This window comes from Cuculus canorus, chromosome 2, assembly GCF_017976375.1.
Source record: "Cuculus canorus isolate bCucCan1 chromosome 2, bCucCan1.pri, whole genome shotgun sequence".
Lineage (NCBI taxonomy): Eukaryota > Metazoa > Chordata > Aves > Cuculiformes > Cuculidae > Cuculus > Cuculus canorus.
The window spans coordinates 76,401,210-76,421,281 of record NC_071402.1 but is presented as its reverse complement, the minus strand read 5'-3'; the positions used below and the strand labels follow the sequence as shown (position 1 = coordinate 76,421,281).

Sequence of the window (20,072 nt, the reverse complement as noted above, 5' to 3'; positions counted from 1 at the left end):
TGAACACCATGAAGTACAAAATGAAAAGATGACAAGATACTATTGAAATTGACTCTGTCAAAAAAATGCATGTCAAAGCACAGCTTCACATGTTATTAAAATCTGACACATACTTGAGTCCTCTATTTTCTCTCTCCTGTAAAAGACACGAGAAGAGGTGCTCTACATTCAGTTGTTTGAGATTCTTCTCAGAAAAATAAGATCTACACTCAATGGGAGACAACAGGAAAAATACTGTTATTAATCTCAAGTGAGCATGTCTCTCCCTTAATAAAAATTAACTAAATGTATCATGATCCGATGTCTCAAATCAAATAGTCCAAATGAAATGACTTAGCTAAACCACACAGTACATTTATTCAAAATTTGCTTGATGCACAACTGAGTCTAATCAAACTGAGTTTCCGTTCCTCAGGTTCAAGATAATGAAAAAAGTAAGAACCAGCCAGAAACTCCGTTGGTATTTGCTGATTCTCTAAGTAGAGCTGATTGTAAAAAGACAAAGATAGACAATATCCAATAGCATATGGAGACAGAAGCATTAAAATTTGTCAGCTAGAAGGCAATCTGATTAAAAAAAAAATTCCCTCTGACATAAGAGACTCAGGATGGATAAAATTAAATTCAAAATATAAAAATGCAACAAGGCAAACAGAATGTGACATTAATATTATTAGCAATACATAATGGTAGTCTGATTTAAACTGTAGAAAATTAATTTCTTTAATTAAAGTGTAATTTTGCAGTTTAAGATTTCTTGACATGAAATACAAATCTTCATTAAACTGGGCCCAATTTGTAAAGTCAGTTTTCCATCTCCAAAGATGCTGAACAGCAGAACTTCAAAGAGACATGATTTCTACGGTAATACCGGTGCTCATACATCTCACTATGCAAAGGGTAATGGGCAGCTGCTCACATAACATAATAGAAGATGACAAGCATAATCAGAAGAAAGGGACACTAAGTTCCAAAGCAACCATTTTCATGGTAATCTGATTAGAAAAGTTATTTATCAAATTTGTTAAGCACTTACGTTGACAGAATATCTAACGGCAGTGTCAGTAGTGAGCTCACAGAGCCAGTAAACAAGCACTTGTAGATACGACCTGCATGAAGAAACAGAAGCATGGTATAAATATCATTTTGGTTAGAGCCTCACCTGGAAAGACCATAGGTAGTCTCTTTTCACTTTGTGTCCTAACTAAATTTATGACAAGGAAAAAAATCTCCACTTTCAGTGAAGTAACGGAACTCAAGACTATATGCAATCATGTGGAACAAAGCTGTATTTATTTTAGCTGAATGTTCTTGATAAAGTATATGTTCAAAGCCTGAGAAGTGCCCTACTAGGTTAGACCTAAGATTCATCTAAATCTGCCTCCAGCACTGGTCACACCAATAGATGCCTAAGGAAGAATACGGAAACTGGTTGAAGATTCTTTCACCAATACTTCCTCAGTATATTCTGATATGCTTCACACAAAGCAGCTCAGCTTCTGTGCCATAGTCTATCAGTACTAATTAATCCTTGATGGATTCCTTCCCCCCCCGCCGTTGATCTGTTCAACCATATTTTGAACCAATATGAACTTTCGGTATTGTGACAATTTGCAGCAAGAAGCCTCATCATTTCATTATGCATTTTAAATAATTGTTTTATGGATTAACGTTTGATGTAAGTTAATGCTAGCTTTTCACCATCAGTCACATAATTTTAAAAGCAGGTTATAATTGTATACAGTCTACTTGAGAAAATTAGGTTCAGATCCACAGGAGGATAACACATGCCCAGAACAGGGTGAAAGAAGAATTAAGGTAACCATACTCAGAAATGCAATTCTTAACATTTTCATTCCACCCTTTAGGCAGGCATCAGTGCCCAAGTAAATTGGGCACACTGTGGTTTCTGTGACCTAGAATAAATAGCTCAGTTATTTCCTCTCTGTTAAACCTGTTTGGAACTTACAGGAAGTTTACGTTTCTACATCTCTCATGAATCAATCTACTAGAAATGCTTGAAAGGTATACCGTTTATGCTCACCTTTTAGGTAAGACAGACTATAGAACCTGGAGGAAGTTAACACTTACAGTGCAATCCATCCCTCCTGCTGAAGTTCTGACATTGGACAGAAAATAATACAAAATAGTAATACAACACTCTAAGGGCTAGAGTTAAGTTAGAACACAAGACAGATAGTGGCAGTAGCTGAGCTAATGAAACTCTTCAGTCTCACTACAGTCAGTACTAGTTAGACATTTTATGTTTAACAGTCTCTGAATCAAATTTAGCAAGGTGATACTGATCCTCAGCTGCCAGTGATGTTCAATAGTTTGCCTATGCCCACCATCAAGCTACATGGTGGGGCAACTTCAAACGGGCAAGATACTGCTGTGAGCTCCATTGGGCTAAAAAGGTCAAAGAACATAAGCTTTCTAACTTCTGATTACACCACACTGGCAGGAAATCAGTGTCACAAAACTCATTGTGAGATTTTATGGAATAGGAAGGGTATTTTATCACACAAAACCTCTACGCAAACTGACCTCAAAGTAAGCTATTTTTACAGAGATTACACTTGCTCTCATGCAAGCATTAAGACACGTATGCCCAAGCGGTCTGGACAGGATCACTTGTGGACAACACTGAAGACAAAGGACACTAGCTACTGAATCTTCATCATATCTCTTGGATTCTTCTTGATTAGCATTTTAGAACTGATTTTTCATATTATTCACAAGAGGATGCCATTTGAGATCTCTGTCCCATTGTTTTGTTTCATCCCTCTTAAGTCTGAGGGAAAATTCAGTTTTTCTGTTTTTCTTATCTGCATTTCTTAGAACTCCAGCCTTGTTCTTCATCATCTCAACACCTTATCCTTAGTCTGTTTGTTTTCCCTCACATATAGTGCTCTTCAGCACAGAGCAAATATTCCCATTAGCCCTTCTTCTAGTTCTCCTGGTGCTCACATATGCCATTCCATACATACTTCACTCATGTCAATTTAGTTTTATTACACATTTCTACAATTTTAACCACTACATCATTACATGAAACGGATACAACCACAGTCTTCAGCTATGCTGTTTTTTTTTTGGTTTTTTTTTTAAATGGCAGCTGAATGACTCCAAAAAAATACATTCATGTGCCGTATTGACGTGCAAACAGTGATTTCTAAGATTCAAGATAAAGGAGGCACTTCAGACAATCCAGCTCCCACTCTGTCATTTTGTACCGTCTTAGGGTGCACATTCACTTTCCTCGGTGTGTACATCTCTTTCTCACCCCACGTACTGTTACAAGTACCTGGAGTATTTCACACAGCTAAATACAATAATGTTTTGTGCTAACAGAACAGCAACAGCATATCAGAGCCTGCTGGGACCAGACTGAGGGTATACAGAGACAGATAAATTCCTTTTACCTAACCATATAAGATGGGTATGCAATAAAGAAGTGACATTACCAAAAAAATAATGTAGAATTTATCCCACAATGGGAGAACTGCATGATTAGCACGTCAACCTGGAAGACAAATTTCTTCAACTATACATCTCCTTTCGTATGTTTGACAATATTTTTCTGCTGCATGTTTTTCTTCCAGATATAAAATAATGAGAAGAATACTTCCTTTTGAAGCAAACTAAACACACAATTACATGAGCCACATGACAGAAACAGTGGAGGCAAAAATATTACCTTAAAAAGGAGTTAAATATTATAGAAAATTAAAGATTACATTAAAGGCATTTAAGGTAAGAAGACAAGACCTATACAAAATCACATCCACAAGACCAATCCTGACAAATTTCAGAAGTAAATAGAATTTTTTAACGTTTTTTATGACTGAATGGCTCTTTTATGTTAAATTTCTTCTTGTGCAATATGTTACCCTTCACAATATGTTTGTTCTTAAGGGAAACCATATACAGGGGTACATATGCAATGCTAAAGACAGAAATTAATACAAAGTGAAAAGTTACTCAAATAAAAATCATCAGTTATACTGGCTTAGGAACTGAGTACTAAAACAAAAAAATACACTTTTATATTAAAAAAGTGTTATATAATAACTAGCTTGTAGGTGGTGGCAACATTTTAGTATTACTGAAGAGTCAGCATCAGGTATCCAGGCAGTTATTAAACACAACTACCTCAACAACACTACTGAATATGATTTTGCTGTTCTTCAGAAGTTTTAGCCCTAAAAGCATACAACATTCATATTTTGAAAGACAACAGTAGAAAACCAAGCTTCCTAAAAAAAAAAAAAAAAAGAGAAAGAATTTTCAAATATTTATCAGTTTCAATGCAGAGCAGTTTTAAAATTTTGTTTACTCCATGCCTAGAAAAGCTCCTTCTTGCACAGGAAGGACAGGCAGCAGAAACGGGATCATTCTTTTATAGCTGATGCCAGCATTTTGCTATTCTAAACCTAAGCCACTGCCAGCTACAAATGAAAACACAGAACATACTAAGAAACCATCTAGGGAGATGCATTTACTGGCTCCCTGATCTTTTGTCCACGGGGTATATTACTATTAGTAAAAATGCACTTCCAATCATTTCCTTGACTGAACACTATATTCCTTTTGCCTTTTTTCACCTTCACTATATTTTTAGCTGGTTAAAACATCAGTAGTTGTCTTTCCACTTGTATTAGGAAAGTGAAATTCAAACTGGATCCTAAGCCATTTAAATGTGTGCTCTCTTTTTCTGCTGAATCCCTTAAATCTTAAACAAAGGCCTAGAGGTAGTAAAGAAGAGTTTTACTAATTAGCTCATGTATGACTATAAAGGAATTTAACTTTTCATACTAAAAAAATAATATTGCATTTAATCTGTAGATGGTTAGAAAAAACAGGACAATTCTTCTATCCTAATATCAAACAGAAAATCCATATACATTTTAAAAGAAATAATTGAAAAGGGGTATTTTATTGGAATAAAAAGTTTAAAAGCCCTTTTATGCTTTTTCTCCTTTCTGTTAACACCTTCCTGCACTACACTACTAGCTTAAGAGTCAAATAGCTGGAACTTCTAAGTGAAAATAAGCAAAATAATGTCTTTTAATCTGTGATTTTTCTTTTTAAATAAACCAACAATGGTCTCACAAAGCTTTGTTACAGGAAGTACCATATTTTCCTGTATACGAGTATCACAGTCAAAAAAAAAAATAATACTTACATGCAGTAAGAGGTACTACTCCCAACCATGCAAAGGCCACAAGTGTATAATGAAACCAGTATCGTATTGCTGTGCCAATACTTGTAACCAGTCCAGCAAAGATGTCTTGGATTGGAAGCCGCGAAGGCATATCTGGGGAATAAACTGAATAGAAAAGGCACTTATGAAACAGTTTTTCCTTTAAAGAAGCGTTTATGTAAGAGTCCTGTCAACTACAGAATGTTTGTATTTGGCAAAAGCTTACTAGAAGAATAAGCACATTTTATAGATTCCCAAAAGATGACTCCAAACAAATAACAAAAAACCCTTCACAACACATTTGTTACACTGTGTACTGACTGGAATGGAAAATTAAAAAACCCCCTCTGTGCTAGTTTTTGACTTCGAAGTTTTCTTAATAGTTTTATTTATCCACTGTAAACTCTGATTATCTCAACATCCAGGCAGCAACGTCTTTGTGCAAATTCAAAGCGTAGTTTAACAGTTTAACAGCTAAGCTTGAAGACCTTAACACATTTAATTAATGGGCTATTTTTAAAAACATAACATACTTTTAGCTACATAAGGAAACTCAATATTTAGAAGAGCTACTAGAAAAACAACTTTCCTTCCCTCCCATGGACAATCCTTTGACTGTAAGTCTCAAATACTGCTTCACGCAACACACTTGTGTCCTTCCTTTTCTCTAATAAACACCCCTGCTACCTTTACCTACATTCCCAATCGTCCTTTTACTAATCACAGAGAGGAAGTATCTACAGGAGAAAAAAAAAAAGTCTCTTCTCTCCAGTAATATTTCCCTAAGTTTCTGTATTGTGAAGAGAACTCAAAAACATAGAAAAGCAGTACCAACATGCAGAAGGAGCCAAAGATGTGGAATGTTTGGTGCCTTTCAACAACATGTAGATTATATTTGGCACAATGTAACAAGAAAACAGTAACAATAAGGTAAATAGTAACTGGTTTTAAGTTTCAAAGGTTCTCAGTTGTCAGGTATCTGGCAAAGAACTGGAATTCATTAAAAAAAAAAAAAAAGGACTAAAAATATAACACTAGGGAAATTTAGCTGTGAGAACAGACAGTGGTAAATTAAAAGCAAGACAAATGTATTTTGACGCCATCTCTCAATTTAAAAATCGTCTTATTACAGAGACAGATGTAATATACAATTTGTTAGTACCATAGGAAATTCTTATTAAAGGCTTACTAATGATCTCTCAGCTCATACCAAACATTCTGAAAAATTATCAGACAAGACAAGCAGACTTTTGATAAGGGTGCTAAAAGAGTAGATTTGTAACACATTTATGATACCACTCAGACAAAATTGAACTCGGCAGTGTTTGATCAACTCTTTGCAACTGCAACAGAGGCTAAAAGGAAAACACTAACCTTGCACTAATGATTTATTTGTTGGGGGAAGCTGGGAAGGTTTAAAGTTTTTTTTTTAAAAAAATGCATCTTTCAGGAATTACTGAACACTCACACAAGGGATTGCAAAAAAAGATGCCCATCCTAATTCAGTAAAGCTTAAGTGGTTATAAATGTTATTACCTCTACGTACTCATTTTTCTAAAGGCTTTAGGATTACAACAGAACATTCAAATAAACAAAAAGTGTAGCTACTACCTAAAGAAGACAAGCTATATCCCCCAAATTTTAACAATTTGTTAATTTTTGATGATTTCAGGAGCTGAGGGCGAGACTGCTGTTTTTTCTCTGCTTTGCCACACCTCAAAATATATAAAGTTTCTACCACTAGAAGTTTTATACCACAATGATAAGATAAAGCCCTTCTATGTCCTGCTACATTCAGGTGGGTGAAATGAAAAATTCCTAGCATGACAGGAACTCCTGGTGTGCAAATACACCGCAGCCCTGAAGGATGCTGCCAGTACATTCATAGCTAATCCCTTCACTACTGCCATTTTCTCTCCACATTCCACCCCCTTTTATCCACTTTGCACTACCACTGAACCTTGACTCCTGCCACTGTGTTATACACTCCTCTTCATTCCCTTTCACACACATGTTGTCCTCAGTCTTCCTCCATCCCTTAATTCCCATCCCAGGAATCTTTCCTAACTCAGTTTGAGAAACCAACTTCCTGTGTTATTTACCTCAGTTCCTCCAAATAAAAATCTCTCTGCAAGAGAACAATTAAAGAAATATTTTTTTCCTATTACAGAGTAAAATTCAAACAGACTTTGACTGAGCGTAAGTGAGCTTTCATAGCTTTAGCTCAACTTCTTTGAGCCGTCCAGGCCATGGGAAAATTATCAGAAAGCTTTTGGATACTGAGGTCACACCTTTGCAGTGGCAGTGCAACTGCTACTTTACTTGTAATACTAGATTAGAGTGGGCTATTTTTTGGTTGACTGGTTGTTTTCTGAGGGTAGGTTTTTGTTCCACTACCTCCCCAATAAGCCTGATTGTTTCAGAAACACAAATATTAATTTTGCTTCTCCAAAGCAGACAGCTTAGGACAAAAATCTGCCATTACACTGACCAAAAATGGTATTAAGAACACAAGGCCATATTTAGAAATTTTTCTTCTACTGGAAAAAAACAAGGAAGCAAACAGACAATAATGGTTAGTAATTTTCAGGGAAACAGTTCATCAACAGTTTTCAGCTGACAAAACCCAACATCTTAGAACAGCAAAGTAAAAAAAAAAAATGTTCCCAACACTCTAGCTTATCAAAGCGATACCTTTAAGTTTATTACAGGAAACTCTCATTCCCATTTCCTCACAGGCTATTTAGTACAAATATCACACAACTGTACTTCGACAAACACAACAGACACAATCTAAACTTCAGAGAAACTGTGGATGCCCCATCCCTGGAGGTGTTCAAGGGCAGGTTGGATGGGGCTTTGAGCAGCCTGATCAAGTGGGAGGTGAACCCACCCATGGCAGCGGGGCTAGAACTAGATGATCTTCAAGGTTCCTCCCAACCCAAATGATTCTACGATTCTTTGATTCTATGAATCTGCTGATTCTGATTGCTAGAATGCCCACCAAAGTTATGAAGAAATAAACTAAACTAATGCTTTCAATTTAACCTTTCTTTCCCTATCTTTTCAAAGTACCAAAACTTGACTCAAACACAAACTCTTCTGCATGCATAATTTCCCTTGCAAGGAGGTACGAGAGATATTTAGTCATGACAGACAATACAGAAAGAATCTCTCACCAGAGCAATATCTGAGCAAGAGGGGCTTTTTGAATACCTGTATGTTCTGCTATGATAATGTTAAACTTAATGATAAATCTAAATATTAGCAAACTTGGATATTTTCAGACTTCATTGTTATTGCTTGCACTAAAAAAAGAAAAAAGGAAACAGCAACATCAGGAGCACTGGCACTCTGTAGTTATAAATGCCAGCTGCACAAGAGGAAAAAAACTTCCAGTATAGAGAGAACACCAGTCTCTTCCCAATCCCAATATTCTCCTGTTCCTCTTTCCTGTCCCACACCAGCAGTACAAACTCTCCTCCACAATGAATCATCAGCAATGCATAATTTGTCCCAAAGCAGTCCATGACTTTCCTGGTCTCCTAATGGCTTACTCTCAATGAATGAGAACAGGTTGTGTAGGTTTGTTTATCTCACTCATTTATGGCTAGTTCTGCCATGAGTTAAAAAATGAATACTTTCTGAAGCATGGAAACATCTGCAGAGGTCAGATATATGATTGTTACAAACTAATATAAAATACAATGGAAAGTTATCTGCACTTTTCACGTTTTTGGCCAGCAGCATTTTGAAAATGCAAATCTTCCTCTCAGAAGGAAACAAAGATCCTAAAATGTATTTTCCCAGTTTATATTATACCTACAGATTTCATGCCTCCCACGAGTTGCTTCCTATAGTACATCATCTTAGTCTCTGCTGAGGGAAGCAGAACTGCAGAGAAACTAGAAAAGCAACAGCATTTTGACATACACTGTACCAAAAAGCCCTACCAGCATTTATTATGAAGGCCTATTTTTTTTCCAGTGGTCTTTTTCTCCACAGCTGTCACAATGCAACAACATCCTATTTCATTTCTCGCTCTTTCTGCATCCAAGTCAGCCTATTTTCCCCATAATCTGAAAGGGTGCATGCCTAGTGTGGGAGAAAGCGAACTGTCTTTGATCAGATTAAACTGTCATTAGCCTACTTCACAGAATCTCCACATTTACAGCCCTCTTACCCGTAGATTTTCTATTTACTATTACACTCGCAAGCCATTTATATGCCACTTCAATCATCCATATGCACTGATCATGAAATAAGACTATATAACTCCTAAGTAAAAACTGTGTGTTTTATAGGTCATGGGTTAAAGCACTGGTTTGGTAAAACAGGGGTTGCATGTTATTCTTTAGGTTGGACTAGATGATCTTAGGAATATTCTTCCAAATCATTCTATGTTTCTGTGTTTTACACTCCTGAGATATAAACAGACTTTGGTCCAGACTGCTAAGGTAAAATGGGAAAAACAGCACCCCTTCTCATGCAAGCCATGGGTCCAACAAAACATATGAAATGACAATCATGTGTTCTCAGCTGGATGCTTACTCTGCACCCAGGAGCTGACAGCAATGTCAAGTTCTGCGCCAGCACGCAGTGTTTTGCTTCAGAAGTTTATGCTTTTCCAAACTAGAAATGCTGAAGCTATGGACTACTGTGTTAAAGTCTGTCAAAATAAACAGTACAAAAAAATCAACCCACTATATCCTTCAATAAAATCTTAATTACTTCAAATGAAAAGCCCAATAAAATGGGTCACTCATTTTAGCAAAATTACATAGCTACTTACAGATGATTTTGTACAAAATTAGAGATCCAAAAGTTTGGAAAGGAATAAATTAACTACAAACAACATGAAATTACTAAGTGATGTTTTTTGCACAAATTACTTAAAATATGAATATGTAATTTAATATTTTACAATTATGTCAGAGGCATATTCATTTGTCTTTGCTTGAAATCTATCAGCCATGAATCTATCACTCTAAGCTAGATATGCTAGTCACATCTGGAAGGTTCTAAGATAATCAAAACCCACAACTTTAAGTGTTTAACGTGGAGAATCTAAGTGTTCTGTAGGATAGCTTAGGAGCTCAATCAATCCAGATGATTCACAGGAACAAACAAACTTTCATATTACAAGTTACATGCAAGCAAAAAGGTGGTAAAGCGCAAGAGGAAGAACAGTAACAAATGAGGCTTATAACAATACAAACAGTGAGGTCCAAGTGTTTGCAAGTCTTGAATTTGTAACTTTGCAGGCATAAATCAAACGATTATTTCAGATTACAATAATTTATCAACTGAAGAGCACCCTACCCATATGGCTTCCTTCCATTTCAATCTTTGCATTAACTAAGCTTGTGAAATTGTATTCGTCACATACCAGCAATGCAGCTGCTTAGGAAGCAGAGGAATGAAACCATCCCAATCTCCAGCCAAAGATCAGGCTAGTCTGCCACCTTTGTAATTTTGAAAATATTTATGTTAACGTTACCTTTTACAGAAAAAATTTTGGAAACTATCTTCTCATGGAGAATAGAGCCTCACTTTCTTTCACATGTCCGTGCTTATGAATAATTACTGTGACATCAAGAAAAACGTATCCTAGCACATGACAAAGGAAGATGCATATGTGGGGAGGGAAAGAATATGGAGTAGTTGCTCTTTAAAAACTCAGAAAGAAAATATACAAATTAAAATTGAACAAACACTTTGCAATAATTAACAAAAAGTCCAAAGCTACTTTTTAAAAATATTAGTACTAAGTCCTAACTAGAAGAACGTCAGAAAAGGAATGAATTTTAAAGCATATAAAATTTAGCTAGAAAGTGTGCATTTGAAAATCAAGTAATTTGCCTACATAACTAAACATTTTAAAAGAATGATGCTAGTATTCAAAAGAAAAATCAGTTCCTTTGTATTCCTGCCAAGATGCAAATTGAACCTTCTACATTTCCATTCCTTCCTCCCAAACAGTAACTAAATTAGTAGTTCAGGTGCTAAAGAAGTCATGAGATATTACAGAACTTAAAAATAGTAAGGAACCTAAAGAATACATGCACTTGGAATATTTTATGAATACTCCATACACATATACTACCAAACACGCATTTTTGACAGAACGACAGCAACACTCTTAACCAGCAAGCCAAGAAACTAAAAGAGGAGCCGCAGGTATTGTACTATGATTCATCTATCATGCTGAATGAAAAAGCAATCACTTCATACATGCTAAGAGAAAAAAGAAAAGAAATTCTGAAAATATAGGAGCAGTAAGACATACTTACTTGGTGTGAAAGCAAATCTGTGCTTACATAATTCACAGTATTCTTTTCTGCTGTGTTTAAGCCACTGAACTAAGCTGCAATAAAAAGTGATCGTATTAATACATGCTATTACATCTCTCTGCCTTATCCCTCCATTAAGGAAAACACGCCAATTCTCTGTTTTCAAACATAAATCAGAATATCGGTACTATCAATCAGGACTTAAATTAGCATGTTTATTTAGGCCATCAAGTAAGTTTCAAAACCAGACAAAGGCAAGGTGACTATTGGTAACAGGGACTCTTCAATTACATCATTTACATTACTGATAAAGTACATTCTTTGAGTATGTTACTGAAAGGGCTAATAACTAACAGTATATATCCTGACATGGACACTCACTACTGACACCAATCCTTACAAATATTTCAAGATATGACACGTATACACATACGACTAAGATTTAGAACTGTTGTGAAACAATGGCTATTAAAATACCATCAAAAGGAATGTGTGCTACAGACCAGAATTGTGCTTTTCACTTCAGCATTTCCCTGATTAAAACCACACTTCAAATATGACAAAAGTACTAGGGTATTTTTATTTCTTGCTATGACATCAGAAGCTGACATACGAACAGAACTGTAGTCCTAAACACGGTTATCAGTACTTTATTTTCATATATAGTTACTAAATTCTTTGTGAACTGTAATGATTCACCATGTAAAAAACATCATAACCTCTAACGTTCCCACTGAAAACTGGATTCTTTTACTAGTTAGCGTGAAGACTCAGGAAGTATTGTTTGTAGAAGTATTTTTTTAATAAAACACGTTAACATAATATTAAAAACCCTACAAACACAGAACTCACCATTCTTGATGAATAAATTTAATACTGCCGGTACACACACATGGATGATAGAGGGGTTTCTCAGGAGTTCCTTCAGACCGACAGACTCTGCATATATCTGCTGACAAGGGCATAAAGCTTATTACACTTCTGCTTAAAGAACTCAAATTTACAAGACAAATTGTACAACTAAATTCTTTACCACACAGCACAACTAAGCCAGAATAAATTGAAAGAGTCTGAAAGACAGACTTCATCTGATGCAAGATGAAGACTGAGAGATCACCAGAAAAAGCAACAAGAACATTACTTGCACGATCATGTTATAAAAAGCCCCAAACATGTCTCCTTATATTTTTAAGATCCCTACGGAATAGACACAGTAAAGGTACATGCACAGGTGCTCTTTGCCTTAAAAAAGTTATCATTAAAACAACAGATAGATTGTTAAAGATAACATTGCTGAAAGAGGAGATGTTGAAATGGAAAAATTCCACCTGAGTTTTAAAGAAGTTCCATGGAGGCTGAGCAGAAGAGACTTATTCATCTCTAACAATGAGTTGAACATGGCATTCACTACTTTTGAACCCAACATGGGTGTTCCTTGGTGCTCTTGATGAAATGGTAAGAAAAAAAAAATCAACAAACAGAAATAGGTATTTTTTGTGTTTGCTACCTAAGTTGAATAAGGCCATCCATTTAGCAGTCTATGGTCCAGTCACAAGAGGAAAGACACTTTCTATTTCTAATTTCATAATTTCAATTTCAGTAATATTTCAATAGGTCCTGCACCTTCTTTATTCTCCATTTCTCAAATTTTCTTACAACTAAAGATTGTAAGATGTTTTGACGACAAAGAAGAATGTTTGCCGCTAAAGAAAACGTGTCTCCTAATATCAGTCATCCAGAGCATTTAAACACACAATAAAATACAAATTAAAAGGTATTTTATTTGCCTTCTATCTTCCCTTCACTCCTTTAACTTCTATTAAGGAAATCAACAAAAAATGTCATTCTTTAAGCTTAGGATTCTGTCTTTTGTTCATTACTGGTCTACCAACCACCACTCAGCAAACCTGCTAGTGTAACAGATACACATCAGAGGTCTTCGTTAGAAAAATACCAGCCTAAAGTCTGATGTAAGAATCCTGTAATTTCAAGCCTGAATCATAGAATCATAGAATAGTTTAGGTTGGAAAGGACCTTAAAGATCATCTAGTTCCAAACCGCCTGCCATGGGCAGGAACACCTCCCACTAGATCAGGCTGCTCAAGGCCCCATCCAATCTGGCCTTGAACACCTCCAGGGATGGGGCATCCATACCTTCCCCGGGCAACCTGCTCCAGTGCCTCACCACTCTCACAGTGAAGAAATTCTCCCTTATGTGCATTCTAAACTTGCTCCTCTCCAGTTTATAGCCATTGCCCCGAGCCTTATCTCTACAAGCCTTTGCAAACAGACCCTCCCTAACTTTCTTGTAGCCCCCTTCAGGTACTGGAAGGTTGCAATAAAGTCTGCCTAGAACCTTCTCCAGGCTGAACAACCCCAACTCTCTCAGCCTGTCCTCGTATGGGAGGTGCTCCAGTCGTCTTTGTAGCCCTCCTGTTCCAACAATTCCATAACCTTCTCATGTTGAGGATTCCAGAACTGTAAACAATACTCCAGATGAGGTCCCACCTATCTTTGGTTGTGGTTGAAATCTCCAAAAGTTTATGTTTTTCTAAAAAATTTCCAAACCGTACCAAGCATTCAAATATGAATGCTTCTCTTTTGTAAAAAGTCACAATACGGCCATATCCATAGTTTGTACAGTATTACAACAGTTTCTAAACATAAAACATAAGAATTCAAGTGATTCCAAAGAAAAAAATAATTTTATAGAAAAGAGATTTGAATTCATTCATGCAGGCCAAAAACCTAGAATTAACAGAAATTTGTATTCAACACCACACCAATGACGCTACAAAGAATCATGAAGAGTACTTCCATCACAGCCATATTGAGCAACAACATATTGCTGTAAACATCAAGAGCCTCTGGTTTCTGTGCTGACAAGAACAACTACCTCTACTAACAAATAATTCTTTCATCACAGAGAATATTTCCAGATGGCTGCACAGGACAGGTCTCTTCAACTGACAGGAGGACCTACCCACAAGCTGTGGCGTGCTTGCCTTCCTCCAGTATTCTTTTGAGGAGAGCTATTTCACTATAGTAAGCTGACAGCTTTGTACATCAGATCAGCCTCATAAAGGGTCAGACAAACACAGCAGCCAGCACACGGACAGGCTGCAAAACCACTGCTTTAAGGATACTGTCTGTCACCAAAGAAAGCAAGTTAAAAGTACACTGTTCTCTGAAAGACCCCCAGAGCTCTTTGAACCCACTTATTAATGGTCCATTGGCTTTCACAGCAGGCTGTACAATTATTCTTAAGACTGCTGGGAAAAAACATAATTTGCTTTACTGAAAGCAAAAAAATTAGAAAAAAAACCATAATTTGCTTTACTGAAAAAAAACATAATTTGCTTTCAGTAAAGCAAATTAATTCTTTACCTGGGAAAGGATTTCTTCTGTTCACTTAATGAAATAAGTTAAATCTAATTTTTTTTTTTTCCAAAGGCTGTGAGACTTTTTAGATACCCCCACTTGCTTTATAAATCCAAACAAACATATCATGAGTGTAACAACCTGGACTGTTAAACAGTCAATAGCTTCAAATCCATAAAGCCCACTAAGGGTCAACACAAAAAGCTATGCACACTACAACCTACTGTCCTGTTCAGAGGGAATTCCACTGTGTAAGAGAGGCTATTTTTTTACTTGCACACACACATTCTTCACGAATGTGTTTTGGAAATAATTATCTTGGGTAAATACAGTTCTTTTCTGTTCCCTCAGGGAATGAATCTTTGTCACCTCCCTATCTGAATGATCATCACCGTGTGATGTATCCAAAAGAGAAGATTATGTTATTTAGCAAAAATTGTTTAACTAGAAAGAAACAGAAATATCTCTTATCAGCAAAAGCTGGTATCTGGTGCTTTCAGGTGCTACAGAGAAGCAACGTTCCAGAAGCTCACTCATGTGAGCTCTCGCTATTCAGTTAAGTTTCCTGGCTCCAAAATACAACTCAGTCAAGTAAAACCCAACAGAAACACAATGGCCTTAATATCATTAATGGGCTATCAATACTTAGCAAAGTCCATCCGACACTTTGCAGCAAAAGTTCAGCCACACAATAGTATCTGAATACCGACTTCCTCCTTAAAGTGCTACCTCTGCCGCTTGTGTTTAAAGCCTTCTAACCTTGGGAAGTCTCTTCAGCATACTGGCAAGTGTAATGAAATTCTAACAGTGGGAATTGAAGATTGAAACTGTAGAAGTTGTAACACTCTAGGGGTATTTATGGAAAGTGAGTATGCAGACTAGTTGCTTTCATCCTACTGCTCAGTGCTTTAGAGGGGAATATTGATAAGACTACAACATAATAGCTATGGCTACATGTGTGCGTGTGTTTATATATATATAAATATTTAATAAAATTTTTGTACATACATGAAAAATTTAAATATAAGCATTTTATACACACACATATATAAACACAGAAGTCCAAATTCCAAGTATAGAGTATAACCAAAATTTAGTTAAGGGAGATAGTGCCTTGAGATGTAACTAACAATCCTGTCTTCTTTTCCTGGTCTCTCTGTTCACCAAATTAAGCCCTGTAAAAGCAGCTATGATCAAAGACTACCTCTGTTAACAGCCTGTAACAAATTATCAACTATGCTGTTCAAATTAAAACCACTGAGAAGGATTTACAAAGTCCTGGAGTGGTGGGAACTCAGCTGGTTGTTTCCGAGTACCCATTCCAGAGTTTGCTACGATCCAGGTTTTCTGGGCAAACAGAGGCCAAAGTTTCACGTTGTTAATTTAATCAGTATAAGTACCAGAGGTCTACAGAGGCATGACAGTGCTGCAGCAAGCAGTTTTATAAATTGTTAGATCTTAAAAGCACTAATATTTTGATAAACCATCGACTTTGACAAGTACTAATGATGTCTACAGCTCAACCCAATGGACATTTCTACAAAGGCGCTGGCTTATTTGATTTGGGGCTTCATGTTTTTCCAGTTATTTTTTTTTTTAATCTTCTCAAGCTGGAAAATCAAGTGCGCAAGATAAAAAGCCACACGTGAAATGATGCCAAAGTAACTGAAGCCAAGACACAAAACATTTTCCTTGGAACTGTCTTGCTACTGCAATACATATTTGTAGTCATTGCTCAAGATGATAAACAAAGCTCAAAGACTGCAAGGGACATAGCACAACACACATCCTTTATTTATTTTGGTTTACACTACAGTATGAAGTCCTGGCTTATGAAAGATCTGCATTATCAGCTTGAACTACGTAGTTCTTCAGCATTATCTGAGCAGAGCAATAGTGCTGATGAAACACACCAGCAATTTGGTCTCAAGTAAGCTATATCCTTGGAAATGGAACCTACATATTAAAAAGCATGACTATAACCTTTGACAACTTCTCTTTTAAAATGAGGTAAATTGCTATGTATTAGTCTCTCGTAGAAAATATTTAATGTGTCAGCTCCTGCATCACTTCACTATTCCAGAAAACAAACAAACAGGTTTTCCAGCATACATAACAAAGTTCACCTCACAAAAGACACAGCAGCACCTAAAGCTGCTTTTGTTATTCACCTGAAACTGGAAATCTAAAACTCCTTTCAGTTACAGGACTGGATATTGGTTGTTGCACAAGAGAAAACTAAACCCGTCAAGCATTTTGCATGGCCTTGAGGAGTCCCTTCCCACGGCTCCGGGGGGCCTCCTTCCTCACGGTTTTAGGGGGGCTCCTTTCTCACAGTCTCGGGGCAGGGGGAGCCCCTTTCCCCACGGTCTCTAGGAGCTCCTATCTCACAGCTCGGGGGAGCCCCTTTCCCCACGGTCTCTAGGAGCTCCTATCTCACAGCTCCCGGGAGCCCCTTCCCCACGGCCTCTTCCTCCCCTTCCCCTCCCCTTCCCCCCCCCGCGCTTATGTAAGGGCCCCGCGCGCGCGCGCACCGACTGGGGTGCGTGTGGCGGCGGGATGGGGGGGGGGGGGGCGGGCACCTGCGCTCCTGTACGCGAAGCCCCTTCGGGCATACACAGACCACCCCATCCCCCCCCTCCGCCTCCGAGCCGCCCAACGGCGACTGAGCCCGCTGACACGCCTTTACGCTCCGAGGCGGCACGGACAGAACCCCCGGCCGGGTGCGGGTTTAGCAGCGTTGGCGGAACAAGCGCGTTACCTTCCTCGGCGGACTCCATCTTGTGTGGCTGACGCAGCGCCGGGCGGGCGGGTGGCGTGAGCGCGGGGGGCGGGGCCAAGCGGGCCAGCCGGGGGCAGGCACCAGCGAGGCGGCGGGGCTAGAGCGCCGCGCGCGCCGCACGCGCCACCTGGCGGGGGGGCGGGAGGGGGAGGACACCGCGCTGGAGGAGGCGGGACCGCGCTTGTGGCACCGGGCTGTGGTAGGAGGCACCATGCAGGTGACACCATGCTCGGGTGGGTGACACCATGCCAGGGACACCATGCTCGGGTGGGTGACACCATGCCAGGGTGGGTGACATAGTGCAGATGACACTATGCTAAGGTGGGTGACACCCTGCCGGGATGGGTGACACCACGCAAGTGACACCACGCTGAGGTGGGTGACACCATGCAGGGGTGGGTGACACCATGCAAGTGACACCACGCTGAGGTGGGTGACACCACGCAGGGGTGGGTGACACCATGCAGGGGACACCATGCTTGGGTGGGTGAAACCATGTAGGTGACACCACGCCAGGGTGGGTGACACCGTGTGGATGGCACTGTGCTGGGTTTGGTGACACCATGGGGGTAACACAGCACTGGAGCTGGTGACACTGTGCTTGTGACAACATGCTGGGATTGGGTGACACCGTGCAGGTGACACTGTGCTGGAGTGGGTGACACCATGCTGAGGTGGGGGACACTGTGCTTGTGACACTGTGCAGGTGACACTGTGCTGAGGTGGATGACACCATGCTGGAGGAGGTGACACTGTGTGAATGGTACTGTGCTGGGGTGTGTGAATCCATTCCAGGGTGGTTGGCACCATGTGGGCTACACTGTGCTGGGTTTGGTGACACCATGGGGGTAACACAATGCTGGGGTCATTGACACTGTGCTTGTGACACTGTGCTGCTTTGGGTGACACTGCGCAGGTGACACTAGGTCAAGCGTCCAGGCTGGAAGTGTGATGGTTGCTATTACATGCTTGCCTGCCTTTGTGGGTGAGAGCGAGCTGGAGGGGAGTCAGGGTGGCAATGGGCGAGCAGGACAGGATGGTGGCAACCATGGAAGCGCAGGTCATGGCAGAGGGACATGGCTATCATTTGGAAGTGGCTGTACCAGTAAGAGCATAGGGGTCAGGCGAAATACAGCTGAAAACATGCTGTTGAGGCTGCACCTCGAATACTGTGTTCAGTTCTGGGCCCCCTCAGTACAAGAAGGTGCTGAAGCATGTCCAGAGGAGGGCAACAAAGTTGGTGAAGGGTCTGGACCACAAGTCTTGTGAGGAGCAGCTGAGGTAACTGGGATTGTTTAACTTGGAGAAGAGGAGGCTGAGGGGAGACTTCTCACTCTCTGCAGCTCCCTGAAAGGGGGTTGTAACAGAATCACAGAATCACAGAATCACAAGGTTGGAAAAGACCCATTGGATCATCGAGTCCAACCATTCCTAACACTCCCTAAACCATGTCCCTCAGCACTTCATCCACCCGTTCCTTAAGCACCTCCAGGGAAGGCGACTCAACCACCTCCCTGGGCAGCCTGTTCCAGTACCCAATGACTCTTACTGTGAAGAATTTTTTTCTGATATCCAACCTGAACCTCACCTGGCGGAGCTTCAGGCCATTCCCTCTTGTCCTGTCCCCTGTCACTTGGGAGAAGAGGCCAGCTCCCTCCTCTCCACAACCTCCTTTCAGGTAGTTGTAGAGAGTAATAAGGTCTCCCCTCAGCCTCCTCTTCTCCAGGCTAAACAACCCCAGCTCTCTCAGCCGCTCCTCGTAAGACTTGTTCTCCAGCCCCCTCACCAGCTTTGTTGCTCTTCTAAATTTTTAAAATTTAAGTCCTCTCATCGAGGACGTATCAGATATTAAACTGATAAGAACAGATACTACACATGATCTTAGCAAGGTGAGTGCTGGTCTTTTCTCCCAAGTAACAAGTGATAGGATAAGAGGAAATGACCTCAAGTTGCAGCAGGCCTGGGGAGATTTATATTGGATATTAGGAAAAATTTCTTACTGAAAGCGTGGCGAAGCATTGGAACAGGCTGTCCAGGGAAGTGGTGGAGTTTCCATCCCTGGAGGCGTTCAAAAAACGTGAAGACGTAACACTTTGTGGCATGGTTTAGTGTGCATGGTGGCATTGGGCTGACAGTTGGACTGGATGATCTTAGAGGTCTTTTTCAACCTTAATGAGTCTATGTTTCTATAAATTCTACTGCAAACCAAAGAGAAACATGACATTCACACTTGAAGTCGACCAAGCTTTTGGAAGGGTTAGTGTTTTAGGGGCCAGGGATGCGTAAGCCATGGGTTTTCTGGTGACCCTGGAAACAGCCCTCTTCCTCATCTGGTCTTCTAAAAATCCCATCTCTCCTTCCTGAGCCTGAAATTTCCAATATAATTAATAAACTCTTTAGTAAAAGACAA

The 20,072-nt window shown here is 39.3% G+C and overlaps 1 protein-coding gene and 1 pseudogene across 2 annotated transcripts in view; both read right to left on the bottom strand.

Annotated features, from left to right (window-relative positions):
- Positions 1-17,696, bottom strand: part of MARCHF6 (membrane associated ring-CH-type finger 6) — a 43,151-nt gene extending 25,455 nt beyond the window's left edge. The window contains exons 1-5 of one of the 2 annotated variants that reach the window (XM_054060823.1): positions 17,642-17,696; positions 12,352-12,451; positions 11,500-11,573; positions 5,189-5,332; positions 1,037-1,109 (exon numbers count right to left, since the gene is read on the bottom strand). In XM_054060823.1, the coding sequence (XP_053916798.1) occupies positions 1,037-1,109; positions 5,189-5,332; positions 11,500-11,573; positions 12,352-12,451; positions 17,642-17,660 (410 nt within the window). In that variant the 5' untranslated portion in view covers positions 17,661-17,696. The remainder of the gene's footprint in view (positions 1-1,036; positions 1,110-5,188; positions 5,333-11,499; positions 11,574-12,351; positions 12,452-17,641) is intronic. The other variant, XM_054060826.1, reaches the window with a different exon arrangement.
- Positions 17,697-19,454: 1,758 nt separating this feature from the next.
- LOC128851547 (U2 spliceosomal RNA) lies at positions 19,455-19,583 on the bottom strand (annotated as a pseudogene).
- Between the last annotated feature and the right edge of the window lie 489 nt (positions 19,584-20,072).